The 25,585-nt window shown below is 41.7% G+C and overlaps 1 protein-coding gene across 1 annotated transcript in view; it reads right to left on the bottom strand.

Annotated features, from left to right (window-relative positions):
* The window catches only part of HELB (DNA helicase B), a 518,950-nt gene that overhangs the window by 111,621 nt on the left and 381,744 nt on the right, over positions 1–25,585 (bottom strand). The window contains exon 14 of the mRNA XM_053719225.1: positions 6,197–6,347. Within this exon, the coding sequence (XP_053575200.1) occupies positions 6,197–6,347 (151 nt within the window). The remainder of the gene's footprint in view (positions 1–6,196; positions 6,348–25,585) is intronic.

Here is a 25,585-nt window from a genome sequence, read left to right as displayed (position 1 = left end):
CAGCAAGGTACAAGAGCTGTTGCTCAGTATGCCATTGAGTTCCGTATGCTTGCTGCAGAGGTAGGTTGGAACAATGAAGTCCTTGTTGCCGCCTTCTTTCATGGGCTCTCTGATGCGATTAAAGACAAAGTTGCTGCCAGAGATTTACCAGAAGATCTCGAGGCATTGGTGTCTTTTTTTATTCTAATTGACATCAGACTAAGTGAGAGGCCCTCTTTCAAGTAACGCTTGCGGAAGCCTCCTGTTCCGTTGTCTCCTACGTGCTCGTTCCCGAGTCACCAGGTACTGCTGAGCCGATGCAGTTGGAATTCACGTGTCTCTCTGCTGCGGAGAGGGTCTTTAGGAGGAGGGAGGGGCTCTGCCTCTATTGTGAGTTACAGGGCAACCTTTTGAAGTCTTGTCCTACACGGCCGGGAAACGCTCACACCTAAGGTCCTGTCGGGGGCAGACCATGGGTGGATTATCCTTGTCCCCGGAACCGCTAAAAGAGAAACCTTTGGTAACGGTTGTCCTTTGCTGGGTGGACTCCTCCATAGTCACCCAAGCTCTTGTTGACTCCAGTGCTGCAGACTATTTCATTGACAGTGCTTTTGTATCAAAGCACTCCATTCCTGTTTTGCCTTGGTCCATTCCTCTTGATACTGAGGCAATTGATGGCAGGCCCCGTCAGCCCGCACTCGTTACTCACGAAACTGCTCCGTTATCCATGGCTGTTGGGGCTCTCCATTTTGAAACCCTCCAATTCCAGGTGATAAACTCTCCGCATTTTCCGGTTGTTTTGGGTTATCCCTGGCTCCAAAAGCACAATCCCAGTCTCGACTGGCGCAGGTCCGAATTTTTGTCGTGGTCTCCGCAATGTATTTCCACTTGTCTTCGGAAACCAGTTAAAGTCTTGTGCTCTTCTTTGGTATCTCAATTGCCAGAAGAGTACCGAGAGTTCCTAGATGTTTTTGACAAGGTGCGTGCCGGTACGTTGCCTCCTCACCGGTCTTACGATTGTGCCGTAGACCTGCAACCCGGAGCCATTCTTCCTCGGGGCCGGGTGTACCCTCTGTCTGTTGCGGAGAATTGTGCTATGGAGGAGTATGTTGCCAATGCTCTGTCGCGGGGGATCATCCGCAAATCCTGCTCTTCTGCAGGGGCTGGCTTCTTCTTTGTGAAGAAAAAGGGTGGCGAGTTAAGACCATGCATCGATTATAGGGGTCTTAATCATCTTACCATTAAGAATGCTTACCCTATTCCGCTCATTACGGAACTCTTTAATCGCCTCAAGGGAGCTACGGTCTGTACTAAACTTGATTTGAGAGGAGCGTACAATCTCGTTAGGATCAAGGAGGGCCCCAAATGGAAAACAGCATTTAACACCAGGAGCGGGCATTATGAGTATCTTGTAATGCCCTTTGGCCTATGTAATGCTCCTGCTGTTTTCCAGGACTCAAGTAACATCAGACTCAAGTAACCTTCCTAGGTTATGTTATCTCCGTTGCAGGGTTCTCCATGGATCCTGACAAGTTATCTGCAGTGGCCTCACCCAGTTGGTCTTCAGTCTATTCAATGCTTTTTGGGGTTCGCCAATTACTATAGAAAGTTTATTAAAAACTTTTCTTCCTTAGTCAAACCTATCACAGACATGACCCGTAAAGAGAATGATCCACTCCATTGGTCACTTACTGCCATTAAGGCCTTTGATAGTCTTAAGACTGCTTTTGCTGCCGCTCCAGTTCTAGTTAGTTCTAACCCTGTCCTGCCTTTCTTTCTTGAGGTTGATGCATCTGAGACTGGTGTAGGTGCCCTCTTGTCTCAACGTCCTACGCCTGACAGTTCCTTGCATCCGTGTGGTTTCTTCTCTAAGAAATTGTCTCCAGTGGAGTGCAATTATGAAATTGGCAACAGGGAATTACTGGCCATAATTTTGGCACTCAAGGAATGGAGGCATCTTCTCGAGAGTACTAGCGTGCCAGTGCTCATTCTTACTGACCACAAGAATTTAACTTATCTATCTGAAGCAAAACGTTTGTCGCCCCGACAGGCCAGATGTGCGCTATTTTTGTCTCGGTTTAATTATGTGGTCTCCTACCTGCCTGGTAGTAAGAATGTTAGGGCTGATGCCCTCTCTAAACAATTTTCCCCTCTGTCCAAGGAGGAGTCTGTACCTACCCCAGTTATACCTCCTGACCATATTTTGGCTACCATACATACTAGTTTGACTTCTCCCTTGGGGGAGGAAGATCCTGGCTGCACAAACCAATGCACCTCCTGAGAAACCTAGTGGTAAGTGTTTTGTTCCTGAGAATCTTCGAACTAAACTTTTGCACACTTACCACTATCCTAAAGCCGCAGGTCACCCAGGAAAGAACCAAATGATTTGGTCTGTCACTCGACAATTCTGGTGGCCAGGTCTTCGTTCTGATGTTGCTGCGTATGTTGCCTCCTGCTCAGTTTGTGCACAGAATAAGACTCCTCGACGTCTTCCTGCGGGTCTTCTTCAACTTATTGCTAATGGTGAGTGTCCTTGGACACATCTTTCCATGGACTTCATTGTCGAGCTCCCTGTTTCCAATGGCAATACTGCTATCCTTATGGTGGTTGACTGTTTTTCTAAACTGTCACATTGCATTCCCTTGAAGAAGAAGTTGCCTACCGCTCAGGAGCTTGCTTCAATTTTTGCCCGGGAGGTCTTCCGTTTACATGGGTTACCCAAGGAGATAGTGTTGGACCGGGGTAACCAGTTTGTCTCCAGATTTTGGTGTTTCTTTTGTGCTCAAATGGGGATCCAGCTTTCCTTCTCCTCGGCATATCACCCTCAATCCAATGGGGTTGTGGAACGGTCTAATTAAGCTCTGGAACAGTTCCTCCGTTGCTATGTCTCAGATCACCACAATAATTGGTCTGAACTGTTACCTTGGGCAGAGTTTGCTCGTAATAGTGCTATTAATGCTTCCTCCAAGTTATCCCTGTTCATGACGAATTATGAGTTTCAACCATCCTTGTTGCCCGATTCATTCATGTCTCAGGGTATTCCGGCTTTGGAGGAGCATCTCCGGCAACTCTGTTCCACGTGGGTGCAGATTCAGGATTGCCTTCATCGTTCTATGCAGCGCCAAAAGTTCCAGGCTGATCGTAGGCGTCTGCCAGCGCCTTACTACCAGGTTGGTGAGAGAGTTTGGCTGTCCTCCCGCAACTTAAATCTTCATGTGCCTTCCAATAAACTGGCTCCCTGTTATGTTGGTCCTTTTCAAATACTCTGACGGGTCAATCCTGTGGCCTACGCTCTTTACCTTCCTCCTACAATGCGCATCTCCAATGTTTTTCATGTCTCCCTCTTGAAACCATTGGTTTGTAATCGATTTACCACTGTGTTGCCTCGTCCTATCTTTGTTGACAACCATGAGGATTATGAGGTCAGCAGCATTATTGACTCTCGTATGTCCAGGGGCCGCGTACACTGGAGGGGCTACGGTCCGGAGGAGCGTTCATGGGTTCCCTCCTCTGATGTTCATGCTCCCGCCCTCCTCTGTGCCTTCCATGCCTTTTTCCCCAATAAACCTTTTGTCCTCCTGTGGTCGTTGAGGGGAGGGTACTGTCAGGGTTTTTTCCCTGTTTTGTTTGCCATGTGCTGCTGGCAGCCATTTTACTCACATCTCTTGCTGTCTGGTGCATACTGTGTGATGCTGCTCATTTCCTGCACTTCCTTTTATGTCTAGACTGGTGTACATCATCAGTGTCAGACAGGATGCAGTCTCAGAATTGTGATGTCATCACTTATTATTTAAAGGGCCTCTGTTCAGTATGCTTTGCCCTTGCATTGTCTCAGACCTGTTTGTGAGAGCTCCTGTGTATTACCTGGCTGTCTGACTTCCTTCCTGGTTCCTGGCTTGTTCCTGACTCTGCTGTTCACCTTGTTCCTGATTCCGGCTTGTCTCACTACTCACGCTTTGGCTCCTGACTCGGCTCATCTGACTACCAGCTCTGGTTTTGATTCCTGGCTTGTTATTTGTCTTGTGGACTTTTTATTATTTTTTGCAATTAATAAAGGTGTGATTATTTTTGCACTTCTCGTCTCAGTCTGATTCCTGGCACCCTGACACCCACTCATTCTTAATAATAGTAGCCATCTTCACAGGAACTGGGTAGGTCTGAGGCACCACCCTGTCCTCGTAAAATCTAGTTTAGGGATCAACGGTTCTTCCGGAAGTTTCGGTTTCAGAACCTCCAACGTAGCAAGCACTTCTTTTAGTAAAAAGCACAAATGCTCCATCTTAAACTTAAAATCAGGCTCCTCCGTAGCCGGAGGTTTAGAAGAAGCCGATTCTGTCCCAGAGAGAGCGCCCTCCGACGAGTCGGAGGCGTCATCATTGGATAATCTCTTAGAGACCTCCAACGGAATAGATGACCCCTGGGACGGAAGGCTATGTATTTCCCTTCGCAGGGCGTGGTAGGGCATGGAAGGCCGCAGAAACCGCTTCTTGCAACTGAGCAGCAAAATCTGGCGGCCACGAGGCCCCTTCCGAGGGAGGATCAGTAGGGCCTTAGGGGGCTGCATGTGTAATGGGAGATGAACGTGGGAAATGCACCTCACAGGACGGAGAACCCTCAGAGGTGGACGGCTCAGTAGTACTAAATATCTTATTCGTTTTAGATATTTCAATTTTATCAAAGCATGTGGAACACAGTTGAGCAAGCGGATCAACCTGAACCTCCTCACAATAAACACAGATATTAGCTTTAATTAAAGAGGGAGTATCCTCTAGCATATCAGAGTCCTCCATACCTTGCACTTTAATACGGACTAGATAGAATAAATGGCACCTTTATACACCAATAACCGGGGCACTCACCACCTCCTATAACCCGGACAAAGGGAAACCGGTATGTTTCCCGCAATTGCCGATCAGGAAAGAGGAAGTTGAATAGGACACACCCGGTCAAGACCACCCCTGCACTATAAAGAAAACGCACCAAAAGAGGCTGCGTCGTCCTTTACTTGACTGTTCACACATTGCTAGAGCATTATCTCACACATGACGTAGCATAAAACACAAAGATATTATGCATAAATCCTGCACTGTTCAATAATCCCCTTTCCAGGGATCTTAACCCTTGATTATATATAGATAAAAGGAGACACACTGTGACCCTGCCTTCTTGCTTTATCATATGTGTATAAATGAAACGATCTTACCAGAATTTATGCCGTGGAACAGGAACACGGCCCTTCAAGTGTGACAGTTTAGTAGCATCGCTCCTGACATGGACTTGAGTGAATAAAGCAGGCAGCGAAACTCATCAACGCTGATTGCTTAAGGAGCTGGATTCGCAAAAAGACTCTCCCTGCATCTCCGGACTCTTTTAACCATGCTCTCACTGAGAGGCTGACAAGACTACTTAAAACTCCAGTCCCATTTCGAAGAGTACTACCCTCCATAAGAGACTACTCCAATCTTCCGAAACTTCTCTGCCACCCTCCTGTGACGAAAGGCAAAGAATGACTGGGGGATGAGGGGAGTGGGGGAGGTATTTAAGCCTTTGGCTGGGGTGTCTTTGCCTCCTCCTGGTGGCCAGGTTCTTAATTCCCACAAGTAATGAATGGAGCAGTGGACTCTCCTCTCATTAAGATGGAAATATAGTACTTATCAATAGGCACTCTACTACTGGAGGACACCATTAGGAAACCAAACAAGTGCTGAAAAATAACAGCAGAGGACCTTGACTAGGAGTATATCAACAACCTAACAGGAGGAGGCAAAGGAGAACTCCCTGCCTCATGGAAGGCTTGATACTAAATCCCAACAGGTTAAAAATATGCCAATACCCATAATCCAAATAGATCTCCAACTTAATCTGAGAACCCCTCTCACTTGAAGAATCAAATGCACATCTTCATTCTTCTAGCAAAGACAAGACTGATTTACCAGTGAGGTGGGAGGGCTTTTATAGAGCCCTTGGGGTTTGGGAATCTTTACCTACTCCTAGTGGCAGGGAATAGTAATTTTCAGGAGTAATGGACTTGCACTACCTGTATGAAAGAAAACTACATATCATTTGTGTGGGTCACTCACTGCAATATGACTTACAATAGTGTTTATGCAGCAACAAAGTTCAAAATTGGCTTAGCACAGGGGTGTGAAAAAGGCTTAGCACCAAAGGGGTTAAACAGTTTTAAAACAACAATAAATACAGCAATAGAGAAACTTACATTTGTAATAAAAAATATTTCACCATTACAAAGTCTTTCATCGTCATCACATTTATCTTTTTCAGAATCAAATAAAACGTCTTTAAGGTAGGCATTCCTTGAGCAGCAGATCTTGTCTTTACACTGGAAATCAAGTTTATTCTTATGATTTCTGAAATAAAACAGAATTGTGCACACAATGTTAAGAGACACTTGTTTCCATAGTAGAGAGATACTTCAGATTAACATCTAAACAGGATCATAATGCACCTCAAAAACACATGAAATTCTTAACAAGTTAACAAATATTTTTCCTAGCATGCATTTAATTATTCTATTATACAAGTAATTATCTCTATGCACAATACGGCTATCACTTGTAATGATTATACAGATGATAAGAGAAAAAACACTGAAACTGAAATTAACTCCGACATAACTCCTTAAAAATAAAATATAGTATGGAGGCACCGCAGCTACCGAGAGTACACTAAATGCGGCTCTTTTCACACTAAGCATGATCAGTAATAACTGCTCACCTACCTGTACCCTATTAAGTCTACGTCCAATAGAAGTGGTGTGGGTTGAACTATCTTAAATCAACAGATTACCTATATGCCTATTGTCATCCAGACAGATCATCCATAATATCGGCAAATTTTGTTGTATATGAATAACTGATATTTTAGTTTACTACTTGTGTTGCCCCTCTAATGTTTTGACATAACAACCAACTTGTTTCATTATTTGAATACTTCTTTTTGTCTTTGTATAGTAGCTATGTGACCTTGTCACATTTTGATTGCACTAAGTTATCTCTGGGATGTTGAACCACTTTAAAATGGTAGATTTTCTGGAGGGACTATAATCCGTTTACTGGAACTACCACCATTTGAGAATGTTCAATACATATATTCAGCATTACAGTTTTGCCCCCTTCTCTGTATAAAATGTACTCTGGTTAAGGTAGACTATTGGACAGATCTAAATAGTACTAGTTTGTGCACCAATGTTCTGTTATTTTAATCTAAAAATTGTAAATTTTCCACTTCTACCAGAAAGGCTGGAGTGCATTCTGTGGATCTTAGAATCTATAGCAGTCTGGCATAAAGCAGGAACCACAGTTTCCTGATTAATAGTATCTGTAGAATAGCCTTATCCTAAAGAAAACCCTTCTAGTTGAAGAAATGGCCAAAAGAAATAAATCCTTTGATAATAAAAAGTGAAGGTCTAACCTATGGAAATCCAAGTCTTAATTTGATGTCACTTTGGCAGCAAAGAAATAGGTCTTTATATAATAGAAAAACATAATTTATGCTTACCTGATAAATTCCTTTCTTCTGTTGTGTGATCAGTCCACGGGTCATCATTACTTCTGGGATATAACTCCTCCCCAACAGGAAATGCAAGAGGATTCACCCAGCAGAGCTGCATATAGCTCCTCCCCTCTACGTCAGTCCCAGTCATTCGACCAAGAATCAACGAGAAAGGAGTAACCAAGGGTGAAGTGGTGACTGGAGTATAATTTAAAAGATATTTACCTGCCTTAAAACAGGGCGGGCCGTAGACTGATCACACAACAGAAGAAAGGAATTTATCAGGTAAGCATAAATTATGTTTTCTTCTGTTATGTGTGATCAGTCCACGGGTCATCATTACTTCTGGGATACCAATACCAAAGCAAAAGTACACGGATGACGGGAGGGATAGGCAGGCTCATTATACAGAAGGAACCACTGCCTGAAGAACCTTTCTCCCAAAAATAGCCTCCGAAGAAGCAAAAGTGTCAAATTTGTAAAATTTGGAAAAAGTATGAAGCGAAGACCAAGTTGCAGCCTTGCAAATCTGTTCAACAGAGGCCTCATTCTTAAAGGCCCAAGTGGAAGCCACAGCTCTAGTGGAGTGAGCTGTAATTCTTTCAGGAGGCTGCTGTCCAGCAGTCTCATAGGCTAAACGTATTATGCTACGAAGCCAAAAAGAGAGAGAGGTAGCAGAAGCTTTTTGACCTCTCCTCTGTCCAGAATAAACGACAAACAGGGAAGAAGTTTGGCGAAAATCTTTAGTTGCCTGCAAGTAGAACTTGAGGGCACGAACTACATCCAGATTGTGTAGAAGACGTTCCTTCTTTGAAGAAGGATTTGGACACAAGGATGGAACAACAATCTCTTGATTGATATTCCTGTTAGTGACTACCTTAGGTAAGAACCCAGGTTTAGTACGCAGAACTACCTTGTCTGAGTGAAAAATCAGATAAGGAGAATCACAATGTAAGGCTGATAACTCAGAGACTCTTCGAGCCGAGGAAATAGCCATTAAAAACAGAACTTTCCAAGATAACATTTTTATATCAATGGAATGAAGGGGTTCAAACGGAACACCCTGTAAAACGTTAAGAACTAAGTTTAAACTCCATGGCGGAGCAACAGCTTTAAACACAGGCTTGATCCTAGCTAAAGCCTGACAAAAGGCCTGGACGTCTGGATTTTCTGACAGACGCCTGTGTAACAAGATGGACAGAGCTGAAATCTGTCCCTTTAATGAACTAGCTGATAAACCCTTATCTAAACCTTCTTGTAGAAAGGACAATATCCTAGGGATCCTAACCTTACTCCAGGAGTAACCTTTGGATTCGCACCAGTATAGGTATTTACGCCATATTTTATGGTAAATCCTTCTGGTAACAGGCTTCCTAGCCTGTATCAGGGTATCAATAACCGACTCAGAAAAACCACGTTTTGATAAAATCAAGCGTTCAATTTCCAAGCAGTCAGCTTCAGAGAAGTTAGATTTTGATGTTTGAATGGACCCTGTATCAGAAGGTCCTGTCTTAGAGGTAGAGACCAAGGCGGACAGGATGACATGTCCACTAGATCTGCATACCAAGTCCTGCGTGGCCATGCAGGCGCTATTAGAATCACTGATGCTCTCTCCTGTTTGATTTTGGCAATCAATCGAGGAAGCAGCGGGAAGGGTGGAAACACATAAGCCATCCCGAAGTTCCAAGGTGCTGTCAAAGCATCTATCAGAACCGCTCCCGGATCCCTGGATCTGGACCCGTAGTGAGGAAGTTTGGCGTTCTGGCGAGACGCCATGAGATCTATCTCTGGTTTGCCCCAACGTCGAAGTATTTGGGCAAAGACCTCCGGATGAAGTTCCCACTCCCCCGGATGAAAAGTCTGGCGACTCAAGAAATCCGCCTCCCAGTTCTCCACTCCCGGGATGTGGATTGCTGACAGGTGGCAAGAGTGAGACTCTGCCCAGCGAATTATCTTTGATACTTCCATCATTGCTAGGGAGCTTCTTGTCCCTCCCTGATGGTTGATGTAAGCTACAGTCGTGATGTTGTCCGACTGAAACCTGATGAACCCCCGAGTTGTTAATTGGGGCCAAGCCAGAAGGGCATTGAGAACTGCTCTCAATTCCAGAATGTTTATTGGAAGGAGACTCTCCTCCTGATTCCATAGTCCCTGAGCCTTCAGAGAATTCCAGACAGCGCCCCAACCTAGTAGGCTGGCGTCTGTTGTTACAATTGTCCAGTCTGGCCTGCTGAATGGCATCCCCCTGGACAGGTGTGGCCGATAAAGCCACCATAGAAGAGAATTTCTGGTCTCTTGATTCAGATTCAGAGTAGGGGACAAATCTGAGTAATCCCCATTCCACTGACTTAGCATGCACAATTGCAGCGGTCTGAGGTGTAGGCGTGCAAAAGGTACTATGTCCATTGCCGCTACCATTAAGCCGATCACCTCCATGCATTGAGCTACTGACGGGTGTTGAATGGAATGAAGGACACGGCATGCATTTTGAAGCTTTGTTAACCTGTCTTCTGTCAGGTAAATCCTCATTTCTACAGAATCTATAAGAGTCCCCAAGAATGGAACTCTTGTGAGAGGAAAAAGAGAACTCTTCTTTTCGTTCACTTTCCATCCATGCGACCTTAGAAATGCCAGAACTAACTCTGTATGAGACTTGGCAGTTTGAAAGCTTGAAGCTTGTATTAGAATGTCGTCTAGGTACGGAGCTACCGAAATCCCTCGCGGTCTTAGTACCGCCAGAAGGGTACCCAGAACCTTTGTGAAGATTCTTGGAGCCGTAGCCAATCCGAATGGAAGAGCTACAAACTGGTAGTGCCTGTCTAAGAAGGCAAACCTTAGATACCGGTGATGATCTTTGTGAATCGGTATGTGAAGGTAAGCATCTTTTAAATCCACTGTGGTCATGTACTGACCCTTTTGGATCATGGGTAAGATTGTCCGAATAGTTTCCATTTTGAACGATGGAACTCTTAGGAATTTGTTTAGAATCTTTAAATCTAAGATTGGCCTGAAAGTTCCCTCTTTTTTGGGAACCACAAACAGGTTTGAGTAGAACCCTTGTCCTTGTTCCGACCGCGGAACCGGATGGATCACTCCCATTAATAACAGATCTTGTACACAGCGTAGAAACGCTTCTTTCTTTATCTGGTTTGTTGACAACCTTGACAGATGAAATCTCCCTCTTGGGGGAAATAATTTGAAGTCTAGAAGGTATCCCTGAGATATGATCTCTAGCGCCCAGGGATCCTGAACATCTCTTGCCCAGGCCTGGGCGAAGAGAGAAAGTCTGCCCCCCACTAGATCCGGTCCCGGATCGGGGGCTCTCGGTTCATGCTGTCTTTGGGGCAGCAGCAGGTTTCCTGGCCTGCTTGCCCTTGTTCCAGGACTGGTTAGGTTTCCAGCCTTGCCTGTAACGAGCAACAGCTCCCTCCTGTTTTGGTGCAGTGGAGGTTGATGCTGCTCCTGTTTTGAAATTCCGAAAGGGACGAAAATTAGACTGTCTAGCCTTAGCTTTGGCTTTGTCTTGAGGTAGGGCGTGGCCCTTACCTCCTGTAATGTCAGCGATAATTTCTTTCAAACCGGGCCCAAATAAAGACTGCCCCTTGAAAGGTATATTAAGTAATTTGGACTTAGAAGTAACATCAGCTGACCAGGATTTTAGCCACAGCGCCCTACGTGCCTGGATGGCGAATCCTGAGTTCTTAGCCGTAAGTTTGGTCAAATGTACTACGGCCTCCGAAATGAATGAATTAGCTAGTTTAAGGACTCTAAGCCTGTCCGTAATGTCGTCTAGCGTAGATGAACTAAGGTTCTCTTCCAGAGACTCAATCCAAAATGCTCCCGCAGCCGTAATCGGCGCGATACATGCAAGGGGTTGCAATATAAAACCTTGTTGAACAAACATTTTCTTAAGGTAACCCTCTAATTTTTTATCCATTGGATCTGAAAAAGCACAGCTATCCTCCACCGGGATAGTGGTACGCTTAGCTAAAGTAGAAACTGCTCCCTCCACCTTAGGGACCGTTTGCCATAAGTCCCGAGTGGTGGCGTCTATTGGAAACATCTTTCTAAATATTGGAGGGGGTGAGAACGGCACACCGGGTCTATCCCACTCCTTAGTAACAATTTCAGTTAGTCTCTTAGGTATAGGAAAAACGTCAGTACTCGCCGGTACCGCAAAGTATTTATCCAACCTACACAATTTCTCTGGTATTGCAACGGTGTTACAATCATTGAGAGCTGCTAAAACCTCCCCTAGTAATACACGGAGGTTCTCCAATTTAAATTTAAAATTTGAAATATCTGAATCCAATCTGTTTGGATCAGAACCGTCACCCACAGAATGAAGCTCTCCGTCCTCATGCTCTGCAAGCTGTGACGCAGTATCAGACATGGCCCTAGTATTGTCAGCGCACTCTGTTCTCACCCCAGAGTGATCACGCTTGCCTCTTAGTTCTGGTAATTTAGACAAAACTTCAGTCATAACAGTAGCCATATCTTGCAATGTTATCTGTAATGGCCGCCCAGATGTACTAGGCGCCATAATATCACGCACCTCCCGGGCGGGAGATGCAGGTACTGCCGCGTGAGGCGAGTTAGTCGGCATAACTCTCCCCTCGCTGTTTGGTGAAACTTGTTCAAATTGTACAGATTGACTTTTATTTAAAGTAGCATCAATACAGTTAGTACATAAATTTCTATTGGGCTCCACCTTGGCATTGGAACAAATGACACAGATATCTTCCTCTGAGTCACACATGTTTAACACACTAGCAATAAACTTGCAACTTGGTTATAATCTTTTTTAGCAAAAAACGTACTGTGCCTCAAAGAGGTACTAAACGATTAAATGACAGTTGAAATAATGAACTGAAAAACAGTTATAGCATCAAACTTTAAAACAACACAACTTTTAGCAAAGGTTTGTTCCCATTAGTAAAATAACAATAATTAAATTTGACATAAAAATTACAGAGCAACGTTTTTATTCACAGTCAATATAAAATTCTCACAGCTCTGCTGAGAGAATCTACCTCCCTCCAAAGAAGTTTGAAGACCCCTGAGATCTGTCAGAGATGAACCGGATCATGCAGGAAATATAAGAGTAACTGACTGGAAATTTTTGATGCGTAGCAAAGAGCGCCAAAAACGGCCCCTCCCCCTCACACACAGCAGTGAAGAGAAACGAAACTGTCCCAATTAAAACCAAACAACTGCCAAGTGGAAAATAATGCCCAAATATTTATTCACTCAGTACCTCAGAAATGTAAACGATTCTACATTCCAGCAAAAACGTTTAACATGATAAATACTTATTAAAAGGATTAGTGACTTTTAACAGAGTAGTTCCGGTGAAATACCATCCCCAGAATACTGAAGTGTATACATACATGTCATTATAACGGTATGGCAGGATTTTCTCATCAATTCCATTCAGAAAATAAAAACTGCTACATACCTCAATGCAGATTCATCTGCCCGCTGTCCCCTGATCTGAAGCTTTTACCTCCCTCAGATGGCCGAGAACAGCAATATGATCTTAACTACTCCGGTTAAAATCATAGTAAAAAACTCTGGTAGATTCTTCCTCAAACTCTGCCAGAGAAGTAATAACACGCTCCGGTGCTATTGTAAAATAACAAACTTTTGATTGAAGTCATAAAAACTAAGTATAATCACCATAGTCCTCTCACACATCCTATCTAGTCGTTGGGTGCAAGAGAATGACTGGGACTGACGTAGAGGGGAGGAGCTATATGCAGCTCTGCTGGGTGAATCCTCTTGCATTTCCTGTTGGGGAGGAGTTATATCCCAGAAGTAATGATGACCCGTGGACTGATCACACATAACAGAAGAAACTTCTTTTATTTTGCCACTGTTATCTCATGCCATCTGCCTCTCCCCTTGATAGTTAAGTTGTCCAGGAATCATTAGTGAATAGAAGTACAGGTAGCCCTCAGTTTACGCCGGGGTTAGGTTCCATAAGGAATGGTTGTAAATCAAAACCGTTGTAAATTGAAACCCAGTTAATAATGTAAGTCAATGGGAAGTGAGGGAGTTAGGTTCAAGGCCCCTCTCAAAATTGACATAAGTAACACCTAATACATTATTTTTAAAGCTTTGAAATGAAGACTTTAAATAATAAAATTATCACACAAACACAGACTGTATCATCATCATCAATCTAAGTTTAATGAAAAAAAACAAAATAATCACACAACAGACTGTATCATCATCAAACTAAGTTTAATGAAGAAAAAAGTTTTTTTTACTTTAATTTTTCTGCAGCTAAGGGAAGTGGCTGCTAGATCTTGTTCCTTTAAAAACGGCTCCATTGCTCAGGTCTGGTTATACACTGATTAATTTCAGCCTGGCTGTGTTTAATCACACAACAGACTGTATCATCATCAAACTAAGTTTAATGAACAAAAACGTTTTTTACTTGCCTTTTTCTGCAAACAGTTATTTGCATTGAGTCTGCATCTAAGGGAAGAGTCTGCTAGATCTTGTTCCTTTGAAAGCTGATCCATTGATCACGTCTGGCTTGCTTTTCTTTGCATGTGTTTGCTGCAACACAAGCGGACAGATCCACCTACTGGCTATTTTAATGTATGCATGTGCTAATGCTTTCAATAGCAGTCAATGCTTTTCAATAGCAGTCACATGACTGAAAAAAGGGCGCTATTCTGAAACGGCGCAAATTGAACCGTCGTAAACCGAGGGCCACCTGTATATAGGTCTCTATATAAATCGCTATATTGAATTGGAGCCACAGAACTTAGCTGTTGATGTTCTGCATAGGTCTAAACCATCCTGTGACCAAACTATTACAGAAATAAAGGAGGGCAGCTTAGCCTATAGATCCTCGCCCTCATATGCAATGAGACCTGGCGGCTCCTCTTCTTCTCATGCTCTGCAGGATCTGCTGGAAGGCCTTTCCCAGAGTTCATCAACTGGTTTGGGGATTTTCTCATTGTCCTTTTCACTGCTCATGTGGCTGGATGAGAAGGTTATCTATAATACATATATTGCAGAGTATACCATCAACCTATTGATTCCCCTTGTTAATAAAGGGACACTGTCCGGGAATTAGTCAGCATCTCCTCTGTCCGTGAATCTATTATTTGAGTCACTGAATAAAGCTCACCATGGAGATACCAACACGTGTAGCCTTAAAACCGAGGCTTTCACATGATACACCCACAGGTATTTCAAAAACATAGTCTGGAGGAGACAGTCTACGACAGCCTTCTCACCCACAATATGAGCACCACTTGCCTCATTGTTTTAAATAATATTACTTTAATATTATTCAGATCATAGATTTGTGTGTACATCTGAGATGTACATAGTAATTTTTCTTTGTTTTGGTTGCTCTTTTTTTTGTTATGTTAGTCCTCCTATCATCTTATGCAGTTAGTAGGGAATATATCCTACACAATGCGGTGTAGCCTTGAAGGTAGTTAATTGCAGAACCTAACTCTGCTTAAAAGGACAGTATACTATAAAATAGTTTTTCCCTTAATGTGTTTCCAATTACTTTTTTTTACCAGCTGCAGAATATAAAATGTATGAGATTTGCTTTTTAAAGGCTTATTTGTGTATATGAATTAGCTGATTTTGTGTTTTGAAGCCACAACCTAATAAAATGGGTTGAGCTTGTAGGTATAATCAGATCTCATTACTTTATCACATGTTCATATACCTGCTTCTTTATCTTATACTGTATCTGTCCAAAAACTAATCAAAATACTTGGAGAGAACAATGGAAAATTAACATTTAATTACCTTACCTCTTCTATACCCCACTGTGAGTGTAATTTATTCTACTGGCTGTGATAACACAGATTGGCCTTGAGGCCAAAAACTTTTAGAATAGGTAAGGATACTACAGGCTAAATAAACTTTTTCAAATGTCAATATAAGGCTAATGGAAATACTTGTAAACAATTTAATACACTCCAGCAGGTAAAGTGGATCATTGGGAACAAATTAAAGGGGAGAACATTTTTGAGTAAATTGTCCCTTTAAATGGAACAGTAAAGTGAAAATGTAACTTTCATGATCCAGACAGAATATGAAATTCCAAACAACTTTCCAATTTACTTCTATTATAAAATATGTATTGTTCTCTTGGTATCCTTTATTAAAGAGTAAATCTAGGTAGGCTGATTAGGAGTGTGCATGTGTCTTTGGCAGTCTATGACAGCATTGTTTGGAACAATGTATAATACTGCTCTTAAAAATGTTTTAAACACTTCTGCCAAATGGCTAAGGACAAGTGCACACTCCTGAAATCACCTAGGATTACTCTACAGGATACCAACGGCTAGATTTAGAGTTGGGCGGAAGCCGTCAAAACCAGCGTTAGAGGTTCCTAACGCTGGTTTTGGCTGCCCGCTGGTATTTGGAGTCAGGAAAGGGTCTAATGCTCACTTTCCAGCCGCAACTTTTCAATACCGCAGATCCCCTACTCCATTTGCGTATCCTATCTTTTCAATGGGATCTTTCTAACGGCGGTATTTAGAGTCTTGGCTGAAGTGAGCGTTAGAAATCTAACGACAAAACTCCAGCCGCAGAAAAAAGTCAGTAGTTAAGAGCTTTCTGGGCTAACGCCGGTTTATAAAGCTCTTAACTACTGTGCTCTAAAGTACACTAGCACCCATAAACTACCTATGTACCCCTAAACCGAGGCCCCCCCACATCGCCACCACTGTATTAAAAAAAATTTAACCCCTAATCTGCCGACCGCACACCGCCGCAACCTACGTTATCCCTATGTACCCCTAATCTGCTGCCCTTAACATCACCGACACCTACATAATATTTATTACCCCCTAATCTGCCCCCCCCCACAACGTCGCCGCTACCTACCTACACTTATTAACCCCTAATCTGCCGACCGGACCGCACCGCTACTATAATAAATGTATTAACCCCTAATCCGCCTCACTCCTGCCTCAATAACCCTATAATAAATAGTATTAACCCCTAATCTGCTCTCCCTATGTGATATTCTGTGTTTACTCTGTTACAATTATGAATATAGTTTTGGATCTCAATTGCAGTGTTGCATAAATTGAGTTTGTTCCACCTGAGTTTCTGTATTCAATGTGGATGAATACAGATTAACTATCAGTGAAAAGTTATTAAAGGTTAAAATTAATCTGGGCACAATGTAACAACACAAAGGCTCTGGTGTTATAGTAAACAAAGTCTCTGTTAGCTAGTTCAGGCAAGGTGTTACCTTGTATCAGATAGTGTAGAGATGGAAACAATCCTATTCAGACTTGCTGACAGGCTGCTGACACACTGAATCAGAGTAGGCTACACTGAAGCTGAATGAACAGAGAGTGATGTCACAAAAAGGGGGTGTGGCTAAGTTCCGGTTTTACAATCCAATTTTCCTCTTTGTAATTGCTTTGGTTTTCTTCTGGTAAGTTGACTTGTACTCAGGAAACAACCACTAAGTGCCAGTGGAGTTGTGGCAAGAAGGGAGCGCAAGATTTTGTAATAGGAAGGTGTGCTGTGAAATATGTTGCGGTCCAATGTAGCTTCAGAAACTGCAGGGCCAATAAATGCTGCAGTAGTAGAGAGGAGTTTTAATCCTTAGTTCAGATGTCCAAGTGGCTTAGAGAAAGGAGATTATGTTAGGTTTGTATCCTAAGAAACAACTGCACATACACCTGCTAGGAAGCAGTTTCAATACTAAGCACTTGTTTACAGGAAACAGGATACTCTTAAAGACAAAGTGGGAAGGGCTATGAAATGACTGACAGGAGACCTGACATGACCCCCCACCTAAGCAAGCTGTCCCACAGCTTGAGGCCGGGGACGATCCGGATTTCGCCTATGGAATCGTGCCACCAACTTAGGAGCGGAAAGATTAGAGGAGGGTTCCCAGGTGTCATCTTCCTCGGTGTAGTTCTTCCAGCGCACCAAATACTGGAGTTCGCCCCTGGAAATCCTAGAATCCACCAGACTTTCAACTTCATACTCCAGCAAATCGGAAGGAACTGAAGTAGATGAAGCATTTGGAGTAGATACTCTAGTTGGTTTTGCCGGTTTCAGTAGTGATACATGAAAGGTTGGATGAAGTTTTGATGATGGAGGCAATGTCAAAGTGACTGTATTCTGGTTAACGACCTTGGCAATAGGAAAGGGTCCAATAAACAGACTACCAAGTTTTTTACTGGGTACTTGCAGTTTTAAATTCTTGGTGGATAACCAAACAAGATCTCCAACCTGATAGTTTGGTGATGGTCTTCTACGCATATCATAGTATCATTTTTGGGTCTCTTGTGCAGCAATTATGTTGTGTCGGATTTGTTTGAATATTTCAAGTAGTAAATTATGGAACTCATCGACCAATGGTGAAGGTGATGGAAGTGAATCAGTCAGTAGTATTTGAGGATGATATCCATAATTCGCAAAGAACGGAGATAATTTAGTTGAAGAATTGGTATTATTGTTATAAGCGAATTCTGCTAGATGAATGTGTTGGAGCCAATCTTGTTGATGTTGAGAACAATAGCAGCGAATGTACTGTTCAAGCCATTGATTAAGTTTCTCAGTTTGGCCATTGGTCTGAGGATGGAATGAAGTGGAATATCTATGGTCTATTTGGAGTTTGTCACAAAATTTTCTCCAAAATTGAGAGGTGAATTGAGTTCCACGATCAGTGGTGATTCTACGTGGGATCCCGTGATATTTGACAACATGTTTCATGAATAAATCTGCAGTTTCTGTAGATGTAGGTAATTTGTGGAAGGGTATAAAGTGACCCATCTTCGTAAAGAGATCTATGACTACCAGAATGGTGTTCTGTTTGCCAGAAGGAGGTAAGTCGACAATAAAATCCATTCCAATATGTTCCCAAGGTTTGGTAGATGGAGCGATAGGCATTAAGAGTCCGTAAGGTTTCTGTCTTTCTGGTTTGGTAGTAACACATACATGACAGGTGTCTACATATTCTGTAATGGACCTCCTCATAGCTGGTCACCAAAACTGTCTTGCTATGATTGCTATAGTTTTATTCACTCCGAGATGACCAGAGATGGGAGAATCATGGTACATTTTAAGTATAGGTTCAACTAATATGTCAGGTAGGTAAAGTTGTTCACCATGATAATATAATCCATTGGTATGCTTTGTTACCAAAGAATGTGGAATCTCTTTGTCATCGGTAAGTGCTTTGCGTAAAGATGTTATGAAATCCTGTTGTGTTGACAGATGGATAAAACGTTCTGCTGGAATGATAAAAGATGGATTTGTGCTTTGTGTTGGTTTGGTATCCTTTCTTGACAAAGCATCGGCTTTGCCATTCTTACTGGCTGGTCGATACATGATATGAAAATCAAAACATGAGAAGTAAAGACTCCATCGAACGTGTCTTGCAGATAGTGTTTTGTTTTTTTGAAGAAACTCTAAATTTCTGTGGTCTGTGTATATGAGTATTGGAGTAGAAGACCCCTCAAGCAGGTGTCTCCAGTGTTCCAAGGAGTTTCTTATTGCCAAAAGCTCCTTGTCTCCAATGGAGTAATTCATCTCAGCAGCAGTCATCACCTTAGAATAAAAAGAGACTGGATGAATGGGGGAATCTATCGTTTCTCTTTGCGAGAGTACTGCACCAACTGCAAAGTCAGATGAATCCACTTCTAGGATATACTGCAGCTTTGGGTTTGGAAAACGTAATATAGGTGCAGATGTAAAACAATGTTTTAGGTATGAAAATGTTTCAGCAGCGCTAGGTGTCCAACGGAACGGAGTAGTCGAGCTGATAAGTTGTGTGAGAGGTCTTGCAATCTTGGAGTAGTTTTTTATAAATTTTCTGTAATAGTTTGCAAATCCCAAAAAACGTTGCAATTCTTTTTTAGTAGCGGGTTCTTTCCATTCTAAGACTGTCTGGACTTTGTTGTCTTGCATTTGGATCCCAGTTGGACTGATATGGTATCCAAGAAATGACACCTCCTTAGTATGGAACAAACACTTCTCTGGCTTAGCGTATAATTGATGAGATCGAAGTCTTGTCAAAACCTTCCTGACATCTTTAACATGTTGCTCCATAGTGTCTGAATATATAAGGATGTCATCAAGATAAATGACAATGCATACATCAAGTAGATCTCTGAATATTTCATTGATGAAATGCTGGAAAGTGGCTGGCGCATTACATAAACCAAACGGCATTACCAGATACTCGAATAAACCGTATCTGGTTCTAAATGCCGTCAGCCACTCATCCCCTTCTCGTATGCGGATTAAATTATATGCGCCACGTAGATCGAGCTTTGTGAATATTTTAGCATCTTGTAGGCGTTCTATGAGTTCCGGTATCAAAGGTAGAGGATACCTGTTTTTGATTGTTCTTTTATTGAGTTCTCGATAGTCTATGATAGGTCTTAAAGACGAGTCCTTGTTCCTTACGAAGAACATTCCCGCTCCCGCGGGTGAGGTAGACGGTCTGATAAATCCTTTCCTCAGATTTTCTTCAAGATATTCTTTCAAATGTGCCAACTCTGGCGGGCTGAGTGGGTATAGGTGTCCAAACGGTATGGATGACCCTGGTATTAACTCAATTGGACAATCGTACTTGCGATGAGGTGGTAAAGTTTCTGCCATCTTTTTGCTGAACACGTCCTGAAAATCAGTATATTGAGGGGGTAGTGTCGGAATAGGATCTGGAATTTGTATTAGTATATCCCTTGGGTAACAGGTTTGTTGACAATAAGTGGAGTTTAGTTCAACAGCTAGAGTTTTCCAGTTTATGCCAGGTTGGTGTAGCCGCAACCAATCTAAGCCTAGTACAATGGGATACAAAGGTGAAGGCAATACATCGAAAACAATATACTCTGTGTGACCAGTGTGAGTTGTAACTAATAATGGTATAGTACTGTGTGTTATAGGACCTGTGGATATTGTAGTACCATCAATAACTCTAATTACAGCAGGAGTTTGCTTAAGCACTAGTGGAATTTTATTATTTACAGTGAAAGTCCTATCTATGTAGTTTCCTGTAGCTCCTGAATCTATGATGGCATCAATCCTCGTTCGGTTTTGGTCCCACTGTAAAAATAGAGATAGATGACAGTAAGTTGGTTTTAGATCTTTAGGAATAACAGAATGTATATAAGTAAATTTACTTCTCTTTGTACGGATAAGTAGTGGGCAATCCTTCACACTGTGATTAGGGTTAGCACAGTACATACATAATTGTTGTGCTCTCCGACGGCTCCTCTCTTCTGACGTCAGGGGTCCTCTAATAACCCCGATATTCATTGCTTCTGGACTACTGTTTGATACTGCTTGGGGATTAGGAGACTCTGAAAAGTGAATTTAAGGTAGCCGCGGCGTGTACTCTGAGGATTGACGTTCTGCCTTCCTCTCTCTGAGACGCCTATCTATTTGCACAACTAACTTAATTAAATCTTCTAGCTTCTTGGGAGGTTCAATGCGAGCTAGCTCGTCTTTTATTGGATCAGACAACCCAAGCCTGAATTGATTTTTCAGCGCTACTGAATTCCACTGTGAATCTGTGGTGTAATGTTTAAATTCAGTGAGGTATTCTTCTGCATTTTTCTTTCCTTGTTTTAATGCTCTCATTCTTGTTTCAGCTGTGTTCTGGATGTTGATATCCTGATACAGATCATCCATTGCTTCATAGAATTCATCAAGAGAGCTTAAAATAGGATCATCATTTTCATAGAATTGGTCGGCCCATGCCCTGGGTTTTCCACGTAAAAAGGATATTATTGTTAATACCTTTATTTTATCAGTATTATATGTTTTATTTCTTAAATCAAAAAACAAATTGCAAGCATTTTTAAACTGTCTATAGAGCTTCCTGTCACCATGAAACATATCTGGTTGAGATACTAATGGTTCTGGGATAGTTTCAGTATGACCTGATTTTTGTTGTATTGAGTCCTTTATTATTTTATGCAAAGTTTGATTTTCTAGCTGAATTTCCCTTAACCCTTGATTAAGTTGATCCACACGTTGAGAAAGTGAATAAACATACTGAGGCAGCTCTGCTGGATCCATTTCACTGTTTGGCTTAGTATTATGTGATATTCTGTGTTTACTCTGTTACAATTATGAATATAGTTTTGGATCTCAATTGCAGTGTTGCATAAAATGAGTTTGTTCCACCTGAGTTTCTGTATTCAATGTGGATGAATACAGATTAACTATCAGTGAAAAGTTATTAAAGGTTAAAATTAATCTGGGCACAATGTAACAACACAAAGGCTCTGGTGTTATAGTAAACAAAGTCTCTGTTAGCTAGTTCAGGCAAGGTGTTACCTTGTATCAGATAGTGTAGAGATGGAAACAATCCTATTCAGACTTGCTGACAGGCTGCTGACAGGCTGCTGACACACTGAATCAGAGTAGGCTACACTGAAGCTGAATGAACAGAGAGTGATGTCACAAAAAGGGGGTGTGGCTAAGTTCCGGTTTTACAATCCAATTTTCCTCTTTGTAATTGCTTTGGTTTTCTTCTGGTAAGTTGACTTGTACTCAGGAAACAACCACTAAGTGCCAGTGGAGTTGTGGCAAGAAGGGAGCGCAAGATTTTGTAATAGGAAGGTGTGCTGTGAAATATGTTGCGGTCCAATGTAGCTTCAGAAACTGCAGGGCCAATAAATGCTGCAGTAGTAGAGGGGAGTTTTAATCCTTAGTTCAGATGTCCAAGTGGCTTAGAGAAAGGAGATTATGTTAGGTTTGTATCCTAAGAAACAACTGCACATACACCTGCTAGGAAGCAGTTTCAATACTAAGCACTTGTTTACAGGAAACAGGATACTCTTAAAGACAAAGTGGGAAGGGCTATGAAATGACTGACAGGAGACCTGACACCCTAACATCGCCGACACCTAACTTCAAGTATTAACCCCTAATCTGCCGACCGGAGCTCACCGCTACTCTAATAAATTTTTTAACCCCTAAAGCTAATTCTAACCCTAACACCCCCCTAAGTTAAATATAATTTTTATCTAACAAAATAAATTAACTCTTATTAAATAAATTATTCCTATTTAAAGCTAAATACTTAACTGTAAAATAAACCCTAATATAGCTACAATATAAATTATAATTATATTATAGCGATTTTAGGATTAATATTTATTTTACAGGCAACTTTGTAATTATTTTAACCAGGTACAATAGCTATTAAATAGTTAATAACTATTTAATAGTTACCTAGTTAAAATAATTACAAAATTACCTGTAAAATAAATCCTAACCTAAGTTACAATTAAACCTAACACTACACTATCAATAAATAAATTAAATAAAATACCTACAATTATCTACAATTAAACCTAAAACTACACTATCAATAAATAAATTAAATAAAATACCTACAATTAAATACAATTAAACCTAACACTACACTATCAATAAATTAATTAAATACAACACCTACAAATAAATACAATTAAACCTAACACTACACTATCAATAAATTAATTAAATACAATACCTACAAATAAATACAATTAAATAAACTAACTAAAGAACAAAAAATAAAAAAGAACTAAGTTACAAAAAATAAAAAAATATTTACAATCATTAGAAAAATATTACAACAATTTTAAACTAATTACACCTACTCTAAGCCCCCTAATAAAATAACAAAGACCCCAAAAATAAAAAAATGCCCTACCCTATTCTAAAATTAAAATAGAAAAGCTCTTTTACCTTACCAGCCCTGAAAAGGGCCCTTTGCGGGGCATGCCCCAAAAAATTCAGCTCTTTTGCCTGTAAAAAAAAACATACAATACCCCCCCAACATTACAACCCACCACCCACATATCCCTAATCTAACCCAAACCCCCCTTAAATAAACCTAACACTAAGCCCCTGAAGATCTCCCTACCTTGTCTTCACCACACCGGGTCCCGATCTGTCCAGAAGAGCCTCCGAAATCTTCATCCAAGCCCAAGCGGGGGCTGAAGAGTGACGTCCATCCTCCGGCTGAAGTCTGGATCCAAGCGGCGGCTGAAGAAATCCATCATCGGGCTGAAGTCTTGATCCAAGCGGGCACTGAAGAAGTCCATCATCGGTATGAAGTCTTCTATCAAGCGGCATCTTCAATCTTCTTTCTTCCGGAGCCATCTTCTTCCAGCCGACGCGGATCCATCCTCTTCTACCGACGCCTACTCGCCGAATGACGGTTCCTTTAAATGACGTCATCCAAGATGGCGTACGTTGAATTCCGATTGGCTGATAGGATTCTATCAGCCAATCGGAATTAAGGTAGGAAAATTCTAATTGGCTGATGGAATCAGCCAATCAGATTCAAGTTCAATCCGATTGGCTGATTGGATCAGCCAATCAGATTGAGCTCGCATTCTATTGGCTGATCGGAACAGCCAATAGAATGCAAGCTCAATCTGATTGGCTGATCCAATCAGCCAATCGGATTGAACTTGAATCTGATTGGCTGATTCCATCAGCCAATCAGAATTTTCCTACCTTAATTCCGATTGGCTGATAGAATCCTATCAGCCAATCGGAATTCGACGGACGCCATCTTGTATGACATCATTTAAAGGAACCGTCATTCGGCGAGTAGGCGTCGGTAGAAGAGGATGGATCCGCGTCGGCTGGAAGAAGATGACTCCGGAAGAAAGAAGATTGAAGATGCCGCTTGATAGAAGACTTCATCCCGATGATGGACTTCTTCAGCGCCCGCTTGGATCAAGACTTCAGCCCGATGATGGATTTCTTCAGCCGCCGCTTGGATCCAGACTTCAGCCGGAGGATGGACGTCACTCTTCAGCCCCCGCTTGGGCTTGAATGAAGATTTCGGAGGCTCTTCTGGACAGATCGGGACCCGGTGTGGTGAAGACAAGGTAGGGAGATCTTCAGGGGCTTAGTGTTAGGTTTTTTTTCAACTCAAACTGCCCCATTGTTTCCTATGGGGTAATCGTGCACAAGCACGTTTTTTAAGCTGGCCGCGTCCGTAAGCACCGCTGGTATTTAGAGTTGCAGTGGCGGTAAATATGCTCTACGCTCCCTTTTTTGGAGCCTAACGCAGCCATTCTGTGAACTCTAAATACCAGCGGTATTTAAAAGGTGCGGGCGAAAAAAAGCATGCGTAGCTAACGCACCCCTTTGGCCGCAGAACTCTAAATCTAGCCGCAAGAGAACTAAGCAAAATTTATAATAGAAGTAAAATGGGAATTTTTTAAAAAAACATCATGCTCTATCCAATATGTTAAAAGACAGTCTACACCAGAATTTTTATTGCTTTAAAACATAGATAATCCCTTTATTACACATTCACAAGTTTTGCATAACCAACAGTTATATAAATACACTTTTTACCTCTGTGATTAACTTGTATCTAAGCCTCTGCAAACTGCACCCTTATTTCAGTTCTTTTGACAGACATGCATTTTAGCCAATCAGTGCTGGCTCCCTGGAACTTCACGTGCGTGTGCACAGTGTTATCTATATGACACACATGAACTAACACCCTCTAGTGGTGAAAACTGTCAAAATGCCCTGAAAGAAGAGGCAGCCTTCAAAGGCTTAGAAATTAGAGTATGAACCTCCTAGGTTTGCTTTCAACTAAGAATACCAAGAGAGCAAAGCAAAATTGGTGATAAAAGTAATTTGGAAAATTGTTTAAAATTACATGCCCTATCTGAATCATGAAAGTTTATTTTGGACTAGACTGTCCCTTTAAGTTTCATTTTTACTTTACTGTCCATCTAAGAATCTGCATACAGTATTGATTCTACATATAAATCATTATGGTGGATTATCTGAATTATTGCTTATTCCCCTCATCGCTTTTAACGGCAGTGTGCGTCAACATCCCAACAAATAAGCTATAATTATATCTGCCAGTACAAATACTGTACTTAATGATGTGCTATTGCTCTCCTTATTACTTTTGATGTTAAACCTATTTAAGACTCTGTGTCAGAGGACTCATTATGGTCTTACCACTATTATGGGCTGCTTGTCAGTTTTCTAATAATTTACTCTGTTCCGATTATGTTTGACATCCTATTTTACCATATTAAGATCTGCTATCTGATAAGAATATTGTAGCCTTGATAAACATATCAAGGCT

The sequence above is a fragment of the Bombina bombina genome, chromosome 6 (genome assembly GCF_027579735.1).
Source record: "Bombina bombina isolate aBomBom1 chromosome 6, aBomBom1.pri, whole genome shotgun sequence".
In the NCBI taxonomy this organism is placed as follows: domain Eukaryota; kingdom Metazoa; phylum Chordata; class Amphibia; order Anura; family Bombinatoridae; genus Bombina; species Bombina bombina.
The sequence above is the reverse complement of the archived record's forward strand: the minus strand, read 5'-3'. Positions and strand labels throughout refer to the sequence as shown.